Consider the following 22,697-nt stretch of genomic DNA (forward strand, 5'->3'; position numbering starts at 1 on the left):
ACTTCTATCTGAGAAGCTTCCGAAAGTGCCACGGAAATAAATCAGAGTAGGGAGAAAGGGAAGATTCTTGATGGAGCTTTTTGCTCTCGTCCACGCGTTCATTTTCCAGGTGTGTCTTGGAAAGCGCTCAAGTCACAGTAACTGCAAGAAGGAGCATTAGTAAAACCTGTTGGTAGTAGGTAAGCAGTGATCCAAATCAATAGTGGTTTTCTAGATCTTCGCTCATAAATTGCAAGACACCGATTACTAACGCAAGCCAGCATGGGGCCCATATTTTAGTATTAGCATTTTTCTCTCTGAGATATATGCAGCAGTTTTGTTTTTCTTTTCCTATTATGACTCAAAGAAATGGGGCATATTTTCCCCTCTTGTGTGTTCTGCAATTTCACGTATGGCTAGAAAATCATAATACAAAAGAAATTTCAATAACGTGCCTGTGCTTTAATAAAAGGAGCCATGAACAATGCCAGCTCATAAGATAGCATAGAGCCATTGAAATCAGACAGGGGAAACAGAACATCAGTCAGATGGAAAAGTATGATTTATTATCTCCCTCCTGGCAAAATTACAGTGACAATGTCTATGCAGAGGAATTTGAAATTACTGACTTACTGTATTTCTGTCATAATTTGTACCAAGAAAACATACAAAAATAGATAGGCATGTTGGAGATGGATCTGCAGCGAAAGCTATTTTTTAAATTATATCATGTACTTAGCTACTGGTTCTGTAGCATATATATTACGTTACACACCAGTATATTTTTATAGTAGGTGAAAGGTGATGAGCTGCATTGAAGATTTGGCTATAAAAAGGCCATTGTTTTCCCCAGATGGCAGGGATATGTGATAGCCCCAGAAGCTCAGAGCTCAGTGGCACTGGGTGCACCGCAAGTATATTTTCCCCTCTTTTGAAATGGACAAGACCCAAAGCAGCGTGATACAGAATCACCAGGAATATTTTTACTCCCCATCCGTCATCCCTCAGTGCAGTGCAGAATTTGGCCTATGCATGCAAACCCAAAGGTTGGTATTTTTCCAGGAAATTTGACACAGGAATGAACATGTGCCCGACGTTTGTGTGGCCAGAGCAGTGGCTGTGCTTTCAGATATTTGCTCCAGGAAACAGCCCATTGCTTCTGCCTGCAGCCAGATGAGAGGGATGGCCAGAAAGCTGGCAATACCTGTCTGCATGGCCAGAGAAAGGGTAGAACCCGGTCTAAAGTTTTGAAGACAGTGCTTGGGAAGGCCAATGAAAGACACGTTTGTTCCTTGGCTTGCCCAAGTTGTGTCCCTCTCTGTCACCTGAGCTCTCTGTAGGAGTGATAAGCACGAGGTCCTCCGGTTGTCAGCTTATTACTAAGGGTGTTTCCCATAGAAATGTTCCCAAATGATGGGCAAAAGGTTTAGACAATCATATCCTACCGGAGCAAGGGGAAGCACAGGTGTGTGTGTGGCTTTTGCTGCTGGAACGTGCTTTGTGCGGAACTGCACTGATTAAAAATAATTCTTAATTAAATAATTATCCTAGTTATTGTTTTTAAAACTGTAATTAAATAAGTCAGCTAACGACAGCGCTCAGACTCGCTGCAAAATAAAAACTCACGTGGATCCCACTGGGATGTTCGGTCCCATCAGATCCTCTTCTGTGGACTAGGCTTGTTGCTGATGTAGCCTCATCCACATTGCCAGCTGCCAGAAAGTCACGAGTTGGGCTGGACCATCAAAAGAGTCAGATAATGAAGAATGAGAGACAAAACCAGCAGCAAGTCAGCATTTGATACAAATGCTCCTGCTCTCAGCACGCAATGAAAACTGTGTCACTGTCAAAGCCTGGAACAAAGGAAACCAAAAGTCCAGCCAACCCAAGCAGACATGCACAGGGCTGGTGTAGGCCCATGGTGTGGACACAAGGCTTGAGCCTCTGTGCTGTCAGCAACATAAAGTGAAAAAAACAGCTCGGCTCTGGACCTCTGCTAGGAAATATGCTTGGCTTCAGCCAGCATCTCTTTTCTTGGGAATAGAAAAAGGGGGTAAAGCATCAGAGCGTGTTAACAGAGATGTGTAAGGAGCTCTTGCCTGCAGCACCTGCACAAGAGAAAACCCCGGAGCAAAGCAGTCAGTAAGAAGCTGCTGATCTTGCCTCCTTCTCCCATCTTCTGGCATGGATGAAGCAGCAGATTGAGCTGTAGGGAAATCTAACATGGACAGGATCAGCTTCCCAAACAGGTCTTTGGTTCACTTCTCCTTACTCCAGGAGAGTTTCCCCTTGATGTGGCTCCTCTGTGGGCAGTGGTGAGAGCAGATAGGGAGGAATGGAGAGCAAAAAGCTGCCAGCTGGGCCCGGTTTCCCTCTCAGTTTACAAGGAGCTTAACAAATGTGAAGAGCTCGCTGACATTTTGCCTGTGTCCAAATGGAGCTGTACATCCCACGTTTGAGCCACAGTCCTTTCTGTCATATCCTTAGTCTTTTGAAAGAAGTCCTGTTCCCTGTGCATGTCTGAACTGAAAAAGTATCATAAGCAAGTCATAAAAATCATCTCCAAAGCAGTGCAGACCTTGGTTCCCTCTGCCCCGGGGTCTGCAACCATTGTCAGGAATAAAATAAGACGTATATCAAAACAAAGAGAGCAGAAGTGCAGAGTCATGTTGTTGTGCTCTCAGTGGAGAAGAGCAACCACGAGACTGCGGATGTGCAGCAGCCATGGAAAAAGGGCCAGTGCTTGGCTCAAGGTTGTTTCTCTCTCATCAGCTGATAACGGAGAGGTTCTCCAGACCCAGGAGACTCGTGAACCCATTGGGTTGTACGGCACGTAGCAGAGAAATGAGCACAAAGCCCAGCCACCAGGCTGCTGGAGAGATTGTGGTAGCTGTGAATAGATGAGCATCAGTTAGGAACAACCACAGCAGAGCCTTGAGCATCTCTGGGCAAAGAAAATTAGGCAGGTCGTCTTCAACCTCCTTGTGCTGTGACTGCGTTGAGTGCAAGGTGGAGTGACCATCTATAGAAAATGTTTTCTGTAATGTATTTGCGCCTCTTGTCTTTTGCACTTAGTGAGAAATGTCACTGCATTCCAGTCTTGTATTGAAGGCTCCCTTAGAAAAACAGGATCTCCTCTCAGCATCAGCTTCTTGGAATCCAGCTCCTTGTTTTAGCCCATCTGCAGCATGGTGCAAGCATTTTTCAAGTTTTGGATGGCACATCTCATTTGTATTGCCCGTTCTCCATGTTAGCAGGATCCAGCATTTCGCTGCAAGTAAATTATCTAATGACTTAGTACTTTTTTCCTGTTGCAAAATCATTTGCAACCCGATGGTGTTTTCTGTCGTTATACTCGTCTGTAATCACTCACCAGATTGTTTATTTGAGCAACTTTCCACCAATGGGAAATCCATTGCCTTTGCTGTAGTGTAGCTGATACTCTGTCTCTGCCAAGTTGGACGGATGTGTTTGGTTGTTTTTTTTAAGTGACAAAAATGATTGCAGTTTTTGCCCCTTGCACGTTGTTGTATCAGCACGCACACACATGCACAGAGCCATTTACCAGACTTTTAACACAATCTAGACAGTGGCTCATGTGCTGCTTGTAGTAAGGGCAGAGGAAGCAGTACTGGAATCTGTCTCGCCTTCAGGTGGGACCCACTGTTCTCTGCAGTTTGACATCTGCCAGATTTCTCCGCTGTAAGCATGCTCTGAACTTTCCTGCCATCTCCTGCTAATCTGCCTGAGATCACAGGCAATTTCAATAACAATGAAAATGATTCTAATTTCAACTCCAGGAGTATCTTCAATGAACGCTGTCCCAGTTTCTCTTTATTCATCTCCCCTGGTTTATGACTTCCCACCTCAGCTGTAATGTGGAAACCATTTCCACCTCTGATTTTATTCATCGGGTTCTTTGTCACTTTCTTCCCTTACTTGCTTCCTGCCAATAAATTCACAGCCTGCAAATAGCTACAAAAGTCATATCCATCAGAATTGCTATTGTCCTTCGTGTCATTAAAAGTTACAGCTGCTCTTAAGATGTAAGTGCCCAATTTGACAGGCTTCACTTTGCATTGCTCTGCTTCCCCTGCTGTTCTATCAGCGCGGAGCAGGATGCCATCAGTAGAGCCCATCTGAGGAGGGAGGGGGTGCAATTGCTGTATGAACACGGGTGCAAACTTTCTCAAAACCTAAAAGATTGAGAGATTGGTGGTGGTGAAGATGGTCTTTGGGGTTCCTGCCATGTGTCTCAGTGCTCTGAAGGGATGGGACACAACCGGTCTTTACCAGGGAGGTGCAGCGCGTGTGGATACCACTAGTGGACCAAAGTACTGACAGATGTGTGCAGAAGTGTCAGGTTGGATCCACTGCACTCAAAACCACCTTGACATCGTCAGAAATGGAGATGGTGGCAGCTCCTACCCTTTTAAGGCATTTGCACTTCGTTTTCTAGCACACTCTTACAGGGAACAAAGCACAGCAGCTCTGTGTTCAGTGAAACTGCCACGAACAGTGGTTTTGCCTTGGCAGCATAATCTAAAAAAGGCACATACTTATGTGCCATTTCCTTTTCAGTAAGGTTAACAAGCTTGATGAAGGTTCCCAGTGATACCCAGTCTTGGCGCCTTCTTGGCGCTTGCTGTGATGTGATGGATCCTTGAGTTACCATGGGGCTCAGAAAGAAATTCCACTGGGTTTACTTCCGTTCTGTGCCATTTCTTACTCCAGTCAACCAAGCATATTTCCCAGTTATTCTGTGCATTCTGTAAAGGTACCCATTTAACTGTGAAGAACATCAGAGGGCCCAATTGCAGGTCTGTTGAATTAAGTGGAAATAGTGTCCTACCAACTTGAACAGCCCCGTGTGATGATCAGTATGTGTCTATTGTAACGTGGTTAGATGGATGTAAACACTTACACGAAGCCTTCGTATTTCTTTCCTCAGAGCAAAGATGAAGTATTTATGATGTAATAGGCGTGGAGTTTGTATTGCTCTGTAGCTGTTTGGCAGTAGCTACGTGTGATCGATGAAGGGCTATTGTGCGATAGGCAGAGAGTGCCAGGACACTGGGAATTTGTTTATCCATTTTCTTTCCTCCACTTCTCCTTAGAGTCTGGGAAGTATTCATGTTTTAGGCTGAAGAACTGCTTGATCTTGCGATCCGTCTGGCTGAAGCCCTCCAGTGTAGAGCTCTCAGAGGTATGAACTTTGTGGTCGTATGAAACCTAAGGGCTAGGGAAGGACCTAGTGCTGTAAGGAAGGGAACCCCTTGTCACTGTGAGGAGTAGCTGGGTGATGTTAGCAAGCATCATTCTGGCATGTGTGCTGGCATTTGCTCCTAGAGAAGGTGAAAATGTTGGGGAGCAAGAGTTAAGCTTAGGAGATATGGTATTCACACTAGTGTGGCTTCCTGATTTCCCCTGCTCAGAGTGTAACTTGTTTCTCATTCTGTTTCCTTTGCTGCCTTTTCCATTTGTTTGTTTGTATCATCTATCAAGTTTATAATTATGTGCTCACACACATAAAATCTTTATTAGCCATGCATATTCTCTATCCTCTCTTTTAATTTTCCTTCCCTCTTTCTTTGTTAATGAGCCTGGTGGATTGCAGATGTTTCCCATTTGACAACACCTGAGACTCAGGTTCTCCAGCCGTGCTGTTAGCTTGAGCACTCCTCCCTCCTGCAGCCCCAGCCAGACCTGGGGTTACAGCCTTCCTTGAGATCAGTAGTCCAGCAACTGAAATGGAAGTTGGGCCATGAGGTGTGGCTTGTAAACATCCTCGTGCTTCTTTGGTCTTCTTAAAGTGACCAGTAGGAGAAAAGGTCAAGCAGGGTTAATGAGAAGGTCTTTTGGGCTCGGTTTCCCATTTCCTCTGTTCCCAGAAGCCACGGGATGGTGGCCAGATGTTGGTCATATCCACCTACAACCATCGTGGCTTGACTTGGCCCCTGCGCCTGACATAAGTGAAAAGTGGGTAAAAAAGGCTGTGAGGTGCTTTGCACCTGTTTTCCCAAGTCACAAAACAGTACTGGCATCTTTGACAAAAACAACCAGTTTGACCCTGTGGTTTTAATGGCAAGTCCATTTCTCAGGATACACATGGAAATGTAAGGAGCCACGCAGTTCTGTCTGTTGTGACTGTGGACATCCTTTTGTTTTGGACAATGGTGAGAGAAATGTTTCTGCACCAGTATGTCTTGAAATCCTTCTTAACAAATCCTTCCCTAGAACCCTTCTCAGAGATTGTTTTGCCTCAGACAGGTGGAGTGTGTAAATCATCTTCTAGCCCAAGCCTTTTATGATACTTTAATCTTAGCACCTTTTTCCAGAGCATCGTCTCATGGGATATGACAAAGTGCATTCACTGTCCATGTGGAAATGTGGCACAGCCTCTGATTTGTGTCCTTTCTCTATCATACTTTAGAAACCTTCCGTAGTTTTTCAACCTTGTTTTTCAGCAGGGATGGGTGCTTCTGCTCAGGAACTGGTGTTGACTAATGGATGAACTTCAGCAGATACAAAAAGATAAACCATCCATCTTCCACAGGTGATAGATCTTTAAATCCAGATCCTGGAACTTGTGAAGATTGGCATAGCTGCATAGTAGATCCTGTGAAATGATCCCGAGGCACAGCCAGTGGGAGAAGGTGCTGTGATGTTCATAAAGGAAGTGGGTGGGAAGGCTGGAGTCATCTGTGGGGGCGAGCCACAGTACAGGGGCACCAGTGAATGAACAAAGTGCTCAGAGGGAGATCCTGGAGGCAAGACCATGTCGTTTGACCTTGGTAAGGTGGGGAAGAGGTGTTGGCTGAGAAAGTCCTGCCATTCATGCCAGTGCAGCCTTTTCGTTTGCAGGCTGCCTGCTCCTTGCACTGCCAAGGCATGCTTTTATTCTTGTAATTGTATGCTGTTCTTCCCTCCTGAAAAGCCACTTTCAGTGTCAAGCAGCATCATGGTTTATTACAGTGTCATTTTCAAGTTACACCGACAACACAATAGCAAAAGATGTGTATGTCATGTCTCATTTACTCAGTAGCACGGTCGTTCAGGGGCATCTTCTGCATCTGCTGATCCTCTTCAAGCAGTAGATTGAGCTGCAGTCCTGAAAATGCACCACATTATTTCTTAGAATTGCAGCTACTGGAATAGTAGAGGTGGTAGCAAGCCCTGAAGAATACATCACTGAAAGCCTCCACGAATCATAAGATCTACTTCTAGTGCTCCATATAATTAGCGATTAAAATGAGTAAAAACAAAGCAGCAATTTTCTTATTGATCCCTCAGCAAATAGTCCTGTCTGTTTCCTTCTGCATTGTTTCTTCTTATTAAATAGCCTTGAATAAGAAATGTCAGTCAAATGAATTTAGATTCCTGGTGCTTCAGACAGAAATCAAAGCAGGATTGAATGAGGAAAGATAATTAGAGAGAGGAATTCCACCTCCACAGACTTCTTCCCTTGCTCAAGGAGTGCTGATTTTATCTAAATTGCCAAAGCCGTGAGCAAATAAGAGGTGATGGGAATTATAGACTGCAGATGCTGAGACAAAGCAAGGGAGGCTTTAATTAGTGCGTTTTAAGGTAGAAATGAATTTCCAGGGAATAAATTATTTGACGCGAGACATATGGAGCTTCTTAGAGGTGAAGCGAAAAGCTTTTTACCTGCCAGAACCAGGGCTCACAGGGTTGTGCCTGTCTTGTAGACATGAGTGATGCATCACTGAGGTTTGAAGCACATGGGGATGATGCCTTTTTTCGTTTGCATCCACTTGCTTGTTTTGGATGCGGAGTAAATCCCACTTCTGCAGATTCCCAGCAGTGCAAAGCAGGATTTGTTCCGTCATCACATTTACTAGCTGAAGTGGATCTACCACTGGATGAGCTGGGTGTTAGATGTTGAACCTCCAGGTATCGAAAGGAAGTTAGTTCCTTTCAGCTTCCTTTGGATCCTTTCTTAGCTCTGTTGCCAATGTCTCATCGCACTTGCAGACATGTAAGGGCACTGGAGCCTTGCACACTGACCTTTCTGTTTTTCAACAGATTTTCACAGCTTCTCTTAGAGTGAGACAGTGACAACTCTACCATTTGGAGGCATATAGATTCCTGTTTGAATTGATGGAGCTTAAACAAAGCCATTTAGCTGGGTGCTTTAATCCCAAATTCACTGACTTCAGCAGTTATTCAGGCTCTTAATTATTCACATGCTCAGTGCAAAGCACTCTCTCACCAACCTTGTTGAAACAGGCAGAAGCGGGGCCAGGGCCAGGTCTGATGGTTGTGTTATAGGAGTGCTTACAGACCCTCGACTCAGGTGCTGCACAAACACAGAATTGAATGTTTTTGCCCCTCCAACACCATTTTCCTGTGCTCTGAGAACTGGAAGCCAAACCCATAGAGGGTCTGGTGGACAGAAGGGCCAGCATCTTACTGACAGCCTGGGGTTTGCTGCCTGTGGTAGTCTACATGAGATAATGAGTGTGACCTGGAAGATCAGCATATCCTTCTGGATCCGTCTGTTTCTGGGAAGAGCCACCATTCGTGGTCTTCCAAAGACCCTGTATAACACACAGAGCAGTGCTGTGTGTCACATGAGCACGTAGAGGCCACTCCATCTCACCTGATGGCCTTTGCTTGGTTCTTCCTACTGAAGAAAATTCAAGTCTGACAAAAGATAAAAAAAAAACATGCACCCTCTCTAGGAAAAACATCACACTCGTTGCTTTTCCTGATGTTCTGGTTGCCTATTTCAGATATTGCTGTTTTGTCCTACAGGTTGATTTGTATTTCCCATGATGAACCAATGCAATCCAGAGGTATTAAACGTTGATGTGTTTATCTTATGGCAAGATAGAAATGTTGCAAACTTTTGAGCTACGGGAAGAAATGGGCTAATTTGAGATTTGTTCCTAGCCCTCGCCATGCGAATGGTGTCGCTGCGAGCCCAGCAATGAAGTTCACTGTGTTGTAGCAGACTGCGCAGTTCCCGAGTGTGTCAACCCGGTCTATGAACCAGAGCAGTGTTGTCCGGTCTGCAAAAATGGTAAGAAAGTACTGTATTGGTTTTAACAGAGATATAAAGGAAACGTTTCATTAAATGTCATTACCGATGCATCGCCAGGAGGTTTGCTTCCATTGGCACAGACTGGCACTGGGGCTGTGAGTTCTGCTTCTGTGTGGGTGTCAGATACGAGACAGTTGCTCTGAAAATTAAGGCTCCCCTTCCTGTGTTTTCTCATTGACTTTGGTGGCACGGCTGGCTTAAGTAAGGCTTTTTAGGATTGAGTCATGATGTTGGTGATGGTCATTTCATGCCGTTGCTTTATTTTTTTCTCATGATTACTCTCACGTGACATCAAGTATCCAAGGAAAGAGCAGAATCTTTGTCCCTGCATAAAGTGCCAGTGATTATTACTTAAGGCTGGGGGGAGAACTCAGTGAGATCAATGACAGAACTCCCTCTGGGTCTGCTAAAACTCTGGCCAAGCCAGTAACACTGTAAGTTGTGTGCTGGAGTCTGTGTATGTAGCATTGGCCCTCACTGTCTTGCTGAAACAGTTTCATGAATTGGTCTTGGATTTGGCAATACTTCCAAGAAAGGCTTTGGGATGGCTGAAAGTACCTCTTTGGAAAATTAGTCTGCTTCCAAGAAGGTCTCTCTGGTCCCATTCCACAGCCCTTAGACACATTTCTGCAAAAGCACCTTTCTCCTAATGTAGATACGAAGGCAGATCGAGAGGTGAGCTGGCTTCACATAAACCCTTTCATGTCTTTCCTAACATATAAATGGCTGCATCAGCTCATCTTCTCATGTTTAGAATTTGCTATCCTCATGTATTACCCCCTATACTCATCACTGCTGTAGAATGAAAGAGTAACGGTTGCTTTTGGATCACAAATGAAAATGTTCACAGAGAAATAACATTTTCAGCACATTTTCTGGTCTTCTAAGATAGAGAAAAAGCAAAATACTGGAAATCCAAAGTATTCCTACTTAAAGAATTGGAAAAATTCTGAGCAGTTTGGAAAAGGTTTTCATTTAGAATTTTATGTTGTTATTGAAAAGCAGAAAAATGTCCATAGGAAATGTCATTAGTTTGTCATTGATGAACTTTGGAGAGAAGATGTTAAGCCAGCTCTACCTAACATCTTGGGGTATGGCCCATCTTGGTGGGGTGTGAGGTTTCCAGCACTGGAAGAAGACTGTTGAGAGGCACCCTGCACTGGGAGTTGCTGTGGCCATCTCTGTGTCTGTCACCAGACAAGCATTTACGGAGAGGCTCATTTAACCCCAAATGAACAGCGTTAGTGTGTGTCTGACCACCTCTGTGTTCCCTTTGCGTACAGGGTTCCATGCTGGTTCACATCCCACAGATCCAAGCTGTAAGCATTGCTCAGGCTTCTCACAAGTACACGTCCAAAGGTGTCTTCATAGAAGTTCAGGAGCTGCTGCATTTCCCTACCAACCCTTCCCCACCGTGACCATTTCCCCCAGCAAATGAAGAACTCCAGGTTACAGGGTAGAGGTTGGACCCTCAGCTAGATGCCAAGGGGTTCATTGTTGGGGCTTTGTCCATGGGTTTCTTGAGTTTCTCTACTCCTCCCTTCCCTCTCCTGTTGAAAACACAGATAGAAAGCTCTCTGAAACCTGGTTTAGGCAGGGAAGTATTTTTTAACACCCTCTTAAAAGCAGCCTATGCACCTTGGGTGTCTCTGGGGCCAGGGAGGCCAGGGCTTGCAGTGAGTGAAGGCGATGTGGTGGTGTGGTCATCCTTTGGGGTGTATCTGCATGGAGGTGCTGCGGACTTTATCTTTCAGAGCAGAATGAAATAATTCACAAAGAGGCAGAAATAAGGTGGTGCCAAAATAGTCTCTGTTGTCCCGTGTTGCTCTTCTTGGATACGGCTTCAGGAGCAGAGCCCACCCTTCACCTCCCTCTTAACATTTTGGTAACTTCATGTGAAAGAATAACAGAGACGGCTGCATCTCTTCCCCTCTGAAACCCTCTGACAAATCCTAATGAATGAGGATCACAACACTTTAAGCTGTCTGCTCATCTTGAGACCACAATTTCATCTTTTGGCTCTCCACTGCAGCCAGTCAATTAAAGTTCGGTTTCACAAACGCATGAAGATAACACAAGCTGACAGTCCTACTTAAATGACCAAGCTCCCTTTTTCTTTAATGTCTTCTTTTCCCTCCCTTCCATCTATTAGCTTTTGCTTCCTACCAAAGCAGTGAAGACATTACAGTGCCACGTCTCGGTGTGATGAAAAGGTTTTAGCTCAGCCTCAGTGTCTGCGGTCATCCTTTTAGACTGGCAATGAGAAGAGCTCAAGGGATATAGCTGTTGGGGGGAAGAAAAAGTTAATCCCCGGAACCACACGTAGTGCAAATCCTCATTTCAGAAGCTGATCCTTAAAATTTTGGTGTTTGGGGTTAAAACAGAGCCCTGCATCATTTGCCGCGCTCTGCTAGCAGCGTGGTCTGCCTGCTTGCTTAGCTGTTGCTGCCATTAAGTGGAGAATAATTTCCTCTTGATACGTTCAGATAGATTTTTGTGCCTTTCTTAATTATGTCTTGCCAAGGGCAAAAGTGCTGCGAAGCAGCGAGGTTAATGCAAAAATCTGTTGATGTGAACGTACCTGACCCGAAGATTCATAAAAAGCCAATATCAATTTCCCTCCCTCCGCCATCGTTTAAGAGCAATCTGAAAAGCAGATTTATCCCTTATTGTCAAAAGAAATACCGAGCTGTTGTCTCTTGCCTCGCTAAGCAGCTCGCGCAAAGCCGGCTCTGCTTGGCACGGGACCCAGAGCAGAGTTCAGCAGGAGGTGATTTTCGGGGCTCCCGTGTCCCCGTTTGTCAGAGCGCATCGTGAGGGCGATGGCTCCAGGTGCTGCGCAGCATTTCTGTCGCGGAGATGAAAGGTCACTGGTTTTCACGTTTCCTGGTAGTGACAGAGCGCAGAATTATGGCCCCGAGACGTTATTTCGAGGCGCTGTGGCTGCTCCAGACCAAAGTGTGTCAGCTGTTGTTAACTCTCTCCTCTACAGGATCAAAACTGTGCCTCCCACTGCTAAATCCCAGCTCAGGGCTGCCGTGGGCTACACCACCTCTCTGTCCACACGCAGTCCTGCAGCTCATGCCACAGCCTTTCCAAGCAGAAATCTCCCCCACAACTCCCATCCCCCTGCACCTAGTGTCCAGGTGTCATTCTTACCACCCTGACCCCACACTCTGTGTTTCCAAACCTCCACTTGTTCCTCCCCGTAAATCAGCTCTCATTATGATGGCACATGGTTGTTAAGTCCTAAGTGAGTTTGTAGGGACGAGGGTGGATAGTGATAGGACAAGGGGGAATGCTCTTAAACTGAGACAGGGGAGGTTTTTCACCCAGAGGGGTGGTGAAGCACTGGAACAGGTTGCTCAAGGAGGTTGTGGATGCCCCATCCCTGCAGGCATTCAAGACCAGGCTGGATGTGGCTCTGGGCAGCCTGGTCTGCTGGTTGGTGATCCTGCACACAGCAGGGGGTTGAAATGAGATGAGCACTGTGGTCCTTTTCAACCCAGGCCATTCTATGATTCTAGGATTCTATGATAGGAGGGATCCCTACTTTATCATTGCTCATCTCTTCCCCCCCTGCATTTTGCGAAGCCATGGGCCATTGGCACATCCCTCCCCCTTTTGCTGCTCTGCAGAAGCAAAAAGCAGCGTGGAATAAAAACCAGACGTGGTTTCAAATGAGTCTCACAGTGCGTGAGGAAGGGCTGGAGGAGAGCAGAGGGCGGCAGGATTCCCAGGGGCCCACCTGGCTCCCTATTTCACAAATTGCTCCTTCAGAATCGTACCCAAAAATAATCTCGGCTTTAGCAAAAAGTTTGTCGTTGTGGGGGATTCCATGGCACAGCTGTGTCGGGGAAATTAATGTAAAAATTCTAATAAGAGCCACAATAGAATTGTTAACTCCTTTCCCCTCTCTGAAGTGTGAAATTCTCTTCAGAGCATTTCAAAAGCGCCTTCGCCCATTTACACATACATTAACGAAATTGCTAAAATATTAGGCTTTGCCTTGGCACTTTCATTTACTTGAGGGATAAACAGAATAAGCGCTCTATGTCTCTATTTGGGGGCCTGGCTTTTGCTCTTAATTCAATTTTTGATGCCACCAACCCTCGACCAAAGCATTGGTTACACACTAAGACAGATAAAAGCTAAGTACGTCCTGCTCAATGTGCTTACTCTAGTGTGGGCTCCTGGAGCCATCCCTGATGAAATACTGGGCAGCACAAAGATGTTTCCTAGATAATCTGACACCCAGCCTTTAATTAAAGCTTTAAATTATTGCAGTTGATGCAGATTTCGAAGTAAAGAGGCTGATCCTGCCCTCCACACGCAAGTAAAAGATTGCTTTGACCTTCAGCAGATTTTACCTTGGTGAAATAGCGTATATTCAGGTGAAGCTGTTACAGATATTTATTATAATGTGCTATAAATATTAATAATTCTATTCGAGCATCTTTTAAGGGCATGAGCACAAAACCAAGTAAATAATAATTTATTTACGTGCACATAAAGCCACAGTTTACCTAAGCTTCTCTCTTAATTTACTGAGAATGTAAACTTGCTGCTCATTATTTCTCAGTTGGCGTTAATTTGAAATAACCATTCTGCAGCCCAGCCTGTTCCTTCTGTCACACCGTGTGTTTTGCCCAGAATAAAATCCCTGAGGATCATCCCAGCCCATCAGAGCTGAGGGCAGCCTTTCCTGTAACAAACATGCCTTACGTTTGTCCCAGAGTGGATTTTGCATGCTGCTTTGTAGAACAACACCCTGGGGCTGACCTTTGGGGCTGCCTTTTCCTAGTAAGCAGTCTGTGGAAATGCCTTTTTTTTTTTTTCCTAAGCAGGTGTTTTTTTGACATCCCCAAGAACCAGAGGGGTGCCCCCAGTTGGCTCCATGTGCCTTCAGGTGACAACCAGGGGAGATGATGTGGGGACATGGGCAGGCAGCCCCCCAGGCCAGGCTGCTCCCAGCCTGCCATCCACCAGGAGAAAGCACATTCATTAAACCTATTCTACCTCCATAAATTAGACAGCTTTCACTTGGATGGGGAGACCTCACAGCAAAACCTTGTTGCTTAGATATTGCCCATTTAGTCACTGGCCATAGCTGTTCCTTCTGAAGCAGCAGAGAACCCAAGCAGCTGTGCTGCAGGAGCAATGCAGGGTGTTAATTTTGCAAAGCCTTTTGGAATTTAGGGGGAGAAAAGAGAAAAGAAACTGAATGTAAATCAGTTATTGTATTTAAGCGAAGGCACAGTGGATTAATGGTGCAAGTTGTTAACCAGTACTGACAGAAGGAACATCCCCACGTGGTCTTCATTGTTCTGAATTATCAGACATCTTGAGTGTGCCAAGATTTTAATATCATATAACCCATTGCCTGGATATTGCATTACCTGTGCTTTATTGCATAAATAGAACTTGTTATTTATCTGCAAGATGTGGATCGCTGAATCTCCAGGTGATTGTTTTGGAAAGCGTCTGCTTCTTACGTGGTCATTGACAAAAAAAATCCATGAGATGAGGAGAAAAGTTATTGAAAGTGTGAGGAAAAAATGAAGTTGTGGGGGAGAGGATGTTTTGTCTGCCATTTGATTATATGCAACTGTTGCTGACTAAAGACAACACAGAAAATGTGGCAAGACGACATGAGAAGACTTCATATTCATTTGCTTTATGGAAAACAGTGGTTTGGAGCCATGGGGAAATTCCTTTAGGAGAAAAAAAAAAAAAAAAAAAAAAAAAAAAAAAAAAACCACAACTAAATAAAATTCCTCTTCTAATTTATTTCAGGAAGTCCTGAAATGGACAGATTTTAAGGTTGCAGTTAAAAACCCTTCAGTCAAAGTCTATGCAATATGCTGATTGCTTGTGCAGATGCAAGCTGAGCGTGGCCGGCCAAGACGAAGACGTATCCCCACACTGGACCTTGCTGGACTCCACAACTCCATCCATAGGTCCTGGAGAACGAAGCTGGTAGAGCAGCGTGGCTGTGTCACGCTTTTGCTCGTGGTGGATAAAATATCTGTGGAAGCCGGATGGATTTTTGAGCACTCAGTTGACCCCATCGCCATTAGCAGCCCATCCCGATGGCACGCAAGGGGCCAGAGGAGGGATTTACCCTTCTTCAAGCAGCATTTGCCCAGCACATGGGGACAGGGGGATGCTTCGCAGCCTTATGTGCAGATGTAGAGCCTCCAACCTGAATCAGGAGTCTTCCATTTTGGACACCAACACGAGTCAGGAGTCTTCTTCCATTTTTGCAGAACTTGTAGAAGCTGCCTTAACACTGTGACAGCAAAGCCCGTCAAGGCTTCATGCCTAGCTATGAAAATCAATGCTTTTGAAGCTTGAACACGGAAGAAAATTCCTGCCACTACAAAGGATGCTTTTTTGATTGTTTGTCAGCTAATGTTCTTTGTGTTTACCAGCAGGAATGTAAACTGGTGCCCTGTTAGCTCAATTAAAGGAGCGATTTGATTAGCAACCGAGGAAGAAAGGGATTGATTTGAAAGCTGGTAAAAGATCAAGACTGAAAACAAGGCAGCGTATTTGGGCTAGGCCATGATTGACCTGACAAAATACTTCAATGCTTACTTTACCGTTCCTTCAAAAAGGAGTTATTTCACTGAAATTGATTTTCAGTGGTGTTTGTTCACCTCCATTACTTCGGGCCAAGTGTTTAAAGGCAGATAGATGCCAAATTTTCTGATGAGAGTGAAGTGCGGAGGTGTCCATGAAGCCCTCGATTGGTTTTGAAAGTCTCACGCAGTTGGATTTTCCAGCTTAAATATACTCAAGACTGTGACCTGCACCCTGTGGACACGGCTGTTGGAAGCCATCTAGAAGAGCTTTGGATAAACCTTCCAAAACTTGCCATCGAGTGGAGTTGGGTTGAGTATGGGTACTTCCCAAAGCTTAGAAGGAGATGGCAGGAGCTGAAAGCTATCCTGAATTTGTACCCAGGATCCTAACCACGTTCCCATGCCTCCATTTCAAGCAGAGCTTGGAATGAATGTCTTTCAACACCCTAAATGGCAGGATGGCGAGAAGCTGTTTGCTGGATGAGACTTGCTCCAAAGCTGCTTTGGAGGCCTGCACTGGTTCTTCAGACGGAGATGGTTGTGAAGAAGCATCTGCTTACTGGGGAAAACATTGCTGAAATTTGTGTGCACAGATCTACAGCGGCAGTGGTTCAAGATCCACTGTCGTCATAGTGGTATTTTGTAGAGGAGTGGTGGGTTGGTTGGGATCTTTTGGAGAAGAAGGTCCTAGGCTGAGGTTGGGAACCTGTTGCAGAGCACAAGCAGACTAAACAGTGCTGAAATCCAAGCAGGCATGGTTACTGCAGTTCCCCTCCCACCTAATTGAATTCTGGGTGTAACGCAGAAGACTAAAAATGACATTTTTATCCAATTACATTGCTGTAAAGCATGCGAGAGAAACCCACAGCCAAATCCCAGGTCTGTGGTACTCAGTGTAACCCCAGCAGAGGGGCTGACTCATATTTACTCCTGCTGAGGATCTGACCTGCAGTAGCTAATTTCTCTGGGTGACTCACAGGCAAACTGCAGAAGACTGGGGTGCTTTGCATGGTCAGGCTTTCTAAAGGAATTAGAGATGGTTTTGCTTTCGCTGCTCTGAAAGGTTGGGCTTATTAGGCATATTTGTGTGAGAAGAGAGGCATGACGTTGTCTTCATGTATTTCTAATTTAATGAATGTTTAATGCTTCTTTTATTGGAGCCAACATATATGTAGAGTAGGGGACTTTAACAAGGGGTTGACTTATGTCAAACAGTTGATGTTTGAGCTGCTCCTTTTACACGAAATGCAGACTTTACAAAGCAAAGAGACTGTAATGAAAATATGAATTAAAGATTAGAGCTGAGCAAGTCCAAGAAAACTTAGAATTCAAAAAGGCACTTGGATGTTTTCTTCTCCTGCTTCCCTCTCCTTCCCTCCACCTTCTCAGCTGTCTCCATCCTCTCTGCTCCATTGGCAGAGTCTCGCATCTCAGCTGCTGGTCCCTGTTGTCCAAAGATGCCCTTCTGCCTGTGAACATCAGCATCCGTTTCCTTCCAACCCTTTGTACTCATACTACCCCTCTCTTCGTGCCCTTGCTTTGCACCGGGGTGTTCGCCCTCTCAGTGCAGGTGTGACAGCTCAGTGCTGCAGCACAGGTTGCAAAGAGCTTGGCTGGTTGAGGGTAATTACTTGGTGGTTTTTTTTCTGTTTGTATTTAGAAAACCCTTGTGCTGTGTTGATCAGAATTTATACCTAAGGTTGAAGAGCTTAGGCTTAGTCATCAGCAAATAAAAGCCCAGAGGAAGAGAGAATCTTGCTTTATTTGCTTTGGCTGCTTTTGTTGGTGTGGTGTGGTTCCTCCTGCCCCGCTAATAGAACAAAATAAGGGATGGATGGGCAGTGAGTTCACCCACCAGACCCTAATCTCAAGCACTGTGTGTGGGGGCTCCCTTGGTTTATTCTTTCTAGATAAACTCTAGGATGTACTATCTCACCCGGGATTGCCACAAGGAGTTCAGTGCATAGCTCTAAGATACAGTACAATCCCACAGCTGATGTAAACGGATGCATCTCATTTTGCATAAAATAAGCCACGTTTTCCTCCCAGTTGAAAATGTTTTGCGGCAGCAGTTTTGTTCTGGTAGAGAAGCTCAGAGCTCTTAGAATAAATGAAGCAGGAGCTGATGTACCAAAGCCAAAAGCCCCAGTGTCACGTGCAGGGTTGTATTGTGAGATGGGTCTGCATGAGGGTGCACGCACACAGTTCTCCAGGATGCTTCCATGCTCGGGCTTTCTTTGCTGCTTCTTGTAGAGAGTATAAGAGGAGGAAGGGAATGTGCTGGCCAGAAAGTGCTGACTCACGGCACCATGCCTGGGAAAAAGGCCAATTATAGCAAACTTGCTGTTCTTACTCTTAAAAAGGTCGGGGGAAAAAAAAACTTGGAATGATCAGCTGCCCCCATTTTAATGCTTCCAGAATGAACCAACTCTAATCTTGGGAGGCTGACTATCCATCTAGATCTTCATTTTATCGTAGAATCACAGAATGGTTTGGGTTGGAAGAGACCCTTAACGGCCACCTAGTCCAACTGCCCTGCAGTGAGCCAGTCCTTCAATGGAGGAGGGATACAGACCATTTCAGATAAGGAGGACAAAGGTGCAGGGACTTTTCGATGATGGATTATTTCAGATAACCTGCTCTCTTAAAAAAAAGGAAAAAAAAAAAAAGAATAGCAGAGATCTCAAAACTCCAGCTGTGATGTGAAAACATTCTTCCTGATGGGCTCTCGTCCTCACCCAGGTAAGCACTGAGAACCAGAGTGGGACTGAAGCATCCCTGGGCGGTGGCCCATGCCCAGAGTTAGCTCCATATGGACCACTCTACAAATGCCTGGGGCATGATGGGGGAGGCAGATGGAGGAGCCCTTGTTCAGTACTGCAGTGGTTCTCCTGTGCATCATTAGTGTTTGTCTAGGCTGCTTTCTGCCTTGTGAAAGCCAGCATCATGCTCTCATGCCACTCCTCTCAGCTCTTGCCACATCCAGAAAAGGCTGCAAAGGCAGGAGAGGATCCCACACCGGCTCCTCTGTCTGCATCTGAGGAGCGTGCCACAGCCATCAAGCACAGCTTTCAGGTGCAGTGTTCCAATTTCCTAAGGGCCAAGGGACCATTCTAGAAGAGCCTCACCCTGTGATCTCTGACTCACCGCAGCCACCGCTGACATCCCAGGGGCTACTTTGCACATGGATTACTCACCTGCACGGCTTTGTGGCAGCATCCTGATGCATCATCCCTCCTCTACAGCTGGCAGTGTGGGCAATGGCCCCTTCCCACACCTGCCATGGTGTCCCAGCTCGGGGCAGGGGCTGCTGGCAATTAGGGATGGGATTGATCCGGTGCTGGCTGACGTGCTGCGGGAAGTGTCTGCAAGACACTCATGTCCTCCCTGTGCTGCAAGGAGATTTTTTGGTTGCTTTTCGATCTGCATCAAACAAACAAACAAAAAAAACATATAGAAGCATATTATACAAGAACTGTCAAACAGTAATTATTAAGGACTTGGAAAACTCTGATTAGGAATGGAAACCCGTCCACCTTAACAATAAGGAATTTGCTGTGTTTTGCACCAGAACCTCATCTTTTCACAGCTCCCCCCAGAGAGCCAAATTGGGTTTTGGCTGTGGGTTTTTGACAAGGTCTGCCCCAGGTCTCTCAGACTAAGGGGCTGAGAAGCATAGAGGAGCTGGGCTCGGATCTCTCAGTGCTCCCCAGGGCCTCAACTTGAGTAGTTTTCCCCATAGCTGAAGGATTTTGCTGCCCAAACTCTTGCTTGGATTCCTCAAGTGGGTCAACCAGAGAAACAAAGGTGACTCCCTTTCCTCCCTGGCACGGCTGCCCAGGGGGCGCTGGGGTCACCATCCCTGCTGGTGTTCAGGAACCATGGAGATGCGGCACCAAGGGATGCAGTTCCATGGGCATGATGGGGTGGGTTGGGATTGGACTTGGAGGGTCTGAGAGGTCTTTTCCAACCTCAGTGATTCAGTGATTCTGTGATTCTGTGAAAGTCACCGTCGATATTCCCACTCCTGACAAAGACAGGCAGCTCATGCCTTAACATTTTATCTCTTGTGGATGTTCTTGAGCGTCTTGTGCCAGTATAAACCTGCTTACCTGCCACCCCAGTGTCAGCCTGCCTGTATGCTCTCACAGGACCTGTCCTGATTATGCTCCATAAAGATAAGAATTCTCCAGAAGGAAAGCATCCTCCATTAAAAACAACAGAATTTGGCTTCATGGGGGAGACAGATGCAGACAGGAGTCAGGGGGATAAAGAGACGCTGTTTGCTGAGTTTCCCCAGGACTGACTGTAGCAGCACGTAGTTTTGCTGCCTGATGGCTCACTTGCAGAGCAGTGGTTAAGAGCCCCATTTTGCAACATTTGTGCCCAGCTCTGCCAACCCTGCTGTGTGTGAGGGGCTCAGCCTGGCTGCCCCGCGGCACCAGCCAGCTCCCGGCCAGCCAAGCAGCACCACCACCAGCAGTGAAGTGCTCACAGCCTCCTTTTCTCGTTCGCTGCCGTCATCAGTGGGTTTTAATTAAGGGAGAAGGAAATGTGTTGCTTTTCGGCGGCGGGGGCACAGGGAGGAATTGGCGGCGGTATAAACAGGGAGCAGGGGGAGAGGAGAAAGGGAAGGGGTGGGCTGTGAGGGCGGATGGCTGCATTGGCTCTATTCGGATGGTGGCGTTCCTCCTTTCCCCCTGTTTATTCCAGCGAGTACAAAAAAATCACAAGATAAAGCTCCTTGTGCAGGCAGCGCGTCCCAGCTGCAGGAGGGAGGGGGGCTGTCTTCAAAACAAATATTTTGCTGGCTTTATTCAGAGATTAAAGCCCTTTCTGAGGCAGCAGCGTTGTTTATTGCAGCCCTCTGAACGCCGACTTTCTTACTGAGATCGCTGCGGAGGAATAAAGAGAAGATTAAAAAAAATAAATAAGTGGAAAAAGAACACGAAGCCAAACAAATAGACCAACTCCTGGCACTGGCAAGTTTTCATCTTCCAAGGTCAGCTGTGATTTCATTTGGAAAGCGCTTTGCTCTTTTTAGCAGCCTTGGCGGTGGCAGCCGTACCTACAAAGGACCATCTGGAAACCTGCTCCCAACTTCAGCAGGCAGCGCGTCGCTTCGCCTCCGGACCCTGTTTGCTTGCTGGCTCCCTTCAGTTCCTATGCAGAGCCCCGATGAAGTATGCACAGATTCCTCGAGCTTCCCCAGCAGTTCCTACCTTGCTTTGGTTTAGCAATCCTTCATCTGATCTAGATTTGGGGGATTTTTTTTCCCCCTTAGTTACTTCATGCTGTTGTTGAGCTCAGCTCTTGCTTCGTGCATGGAGGAGTACAAGAACATGTTTCATTTTCCAGATTAGAAAATGCTCAAAGGTATAATCAGGTCCTTCTGCAGTATTTAATTATCCATAATTAAAGGCATCTACACAAAGCACCGGATTTTCAAAGACTATTCTTGTGTTACATTGCTAATGAATTAAGTAATTAATTGGCATTGCAAAAATACAATAGGAAGCATCAATCTTTTAAAGCGAGGCATTTTTAGGCGTTTTGTAAAATCATTAAATTGCATCAGGTCAGTAGCTGTTCTAACATCTAAATCCCACTTCTGGTTTTAAATAAGAGGAATGCAAGGGAAGACAAGGCGGGGAAGGCTTGCTAATAGTCATTCCCAGTTGCTGCTTCGCAGTGCGAAATAACCGTCCTGTCCTGTCAGGCTGGAATAATATCACATGGCATCTGCTTGAGTATAAAAGCCCACACAGATTGTGGTAATGCATTTGTAGTGGCACCCAGAATTATTAGCAGAGGAAAGTACAATCCTTTTCCATTTGATGATTTAGTTAAATGCAACCATTCACATGCAAAACCAGCTCTGCTCATCTTATTTTTATTAGCAACCTGACTCTTTGCGTGGCACCATTAGGAAGCATTGTGCAAAAGCCATGGATACCATTAAATTCAGGCAGCATAATGGGCCCTCCGAAGAGCAAAACCAGGGGTCAAGAGCGTGGCTTGAAGCGCGAAGGCATTCTTTTACCAGCTGAGCCATTCCCACCAAATAACCACGTTTCGATGGCGCTGCGTTGTTCGCATGGGAGATGAAGGCTGCCTCAGTGCACACGGATTCCTGAACCCCTTTCACCTCTCATACCAACAGGCAACCACTGCCAAACCAGTGTGTGCAGGAGTGCTACCGTCTGCCTGAGCTGACCGCTCTGCTTTGCTTATCTGACGTTGAGTTGAGTTGGTTTTCTTATTATTTTCCATTAGATTTAAACGTACAACTCAGCAATCCTGCTTCCTTCATTCCTCCTGTTCCATGTTTTAGAAGGATTGTTTTGTGTGAAATTAGCACAGTCACAGTTTTCCACCTCATTTTATGACTGATACGGAGGAAAAAAAAGCCATAAAACATCATGCACAGCTGTAGTGACCAAGTTAGATTCAATTCTGGCTTTATATTGATTTGACATGCAGCCAGCTCTCCTTCGTACATCATTCCTGATTGCAGTTAAGGATGAAATACTGTTTTAATTCTTACACCAAATGTGGCTTTTTTTTTTCCACAGGAAAAAAAAAAAAAGGCATAAAAATGTTAAAATGGGCTATAAAACCATTAAATTTTCACACAGAGCACAACCAAGAGGTGAATGAATTGGCTAAAAACCTCAGAAGGCCCAGAGAGAACATCCCGGTTGTTCTTCTCTTGCCATTAACCTTCACCTTGGAATGGAGATGCTCAGGTGGAGAGCAAGGACCCGGCCCTTGGGGATCAATAGCTGTTTTGCCATCTGTGCCCATAGATGAGGGTTTCCCACTGCCTCTTAGCTGAGGTTCCCAAGGATGGAGCCATGGGAGGTTATAATGGGGAGCCCCCAACACTGCTGCAGAGGCAGGGAGAACGGTGCAGGATCGCAGCGGTGCTTTTCTTAATGGATTTGTTTTGATTGAATCCATTTCATGCCGGCTCTCCTCCCCAAAAGAGCTGATTTGCCATTAAAAAAATTAATGTACCTTCAGAAGGGCTGGAGTTCATTTGGGGAAATATCTATTTAGAT

At 45.7% G+C, this 22,697-nt stretch overlaps 1 protein-coding gene across 1 annotated transcript in view; it reads left to right on the plus strand.

Moving 5' to 3' along the window:
• The window catches only part of VWC2L (von Willebrand factor C domain containing 2 like), a gene marked incomplete at both ends in the record, with an annotated part of 34,033 nt that overhangs the window by 5,299 nt on the left and 6,037 nt on the right, over positions 1-22,697 (plus strand). Inside the window, one exon of the mRNA XM_079538931.1 lies at positions 8,896-9,025. Coding sequence (XP_079395057.1) covers positions 8,896-9,025 — 130 coding nt within the window. The remainder of the gene's footprint in view (positions 1-8,895; positions 9,026-22,697) is intronic.

This window comes from Tetrao urogallus (genome assembly GCF_951394365.1).
Source record: "Tetrao urogallus genome assembly, chromosome: 8".
NCBI classification, from domain to species: Eukaryota; Metazoa; Chordata; class Aves; order Galliformes; family Phasianidae; genus Tetrao; species Tetrao urogallus.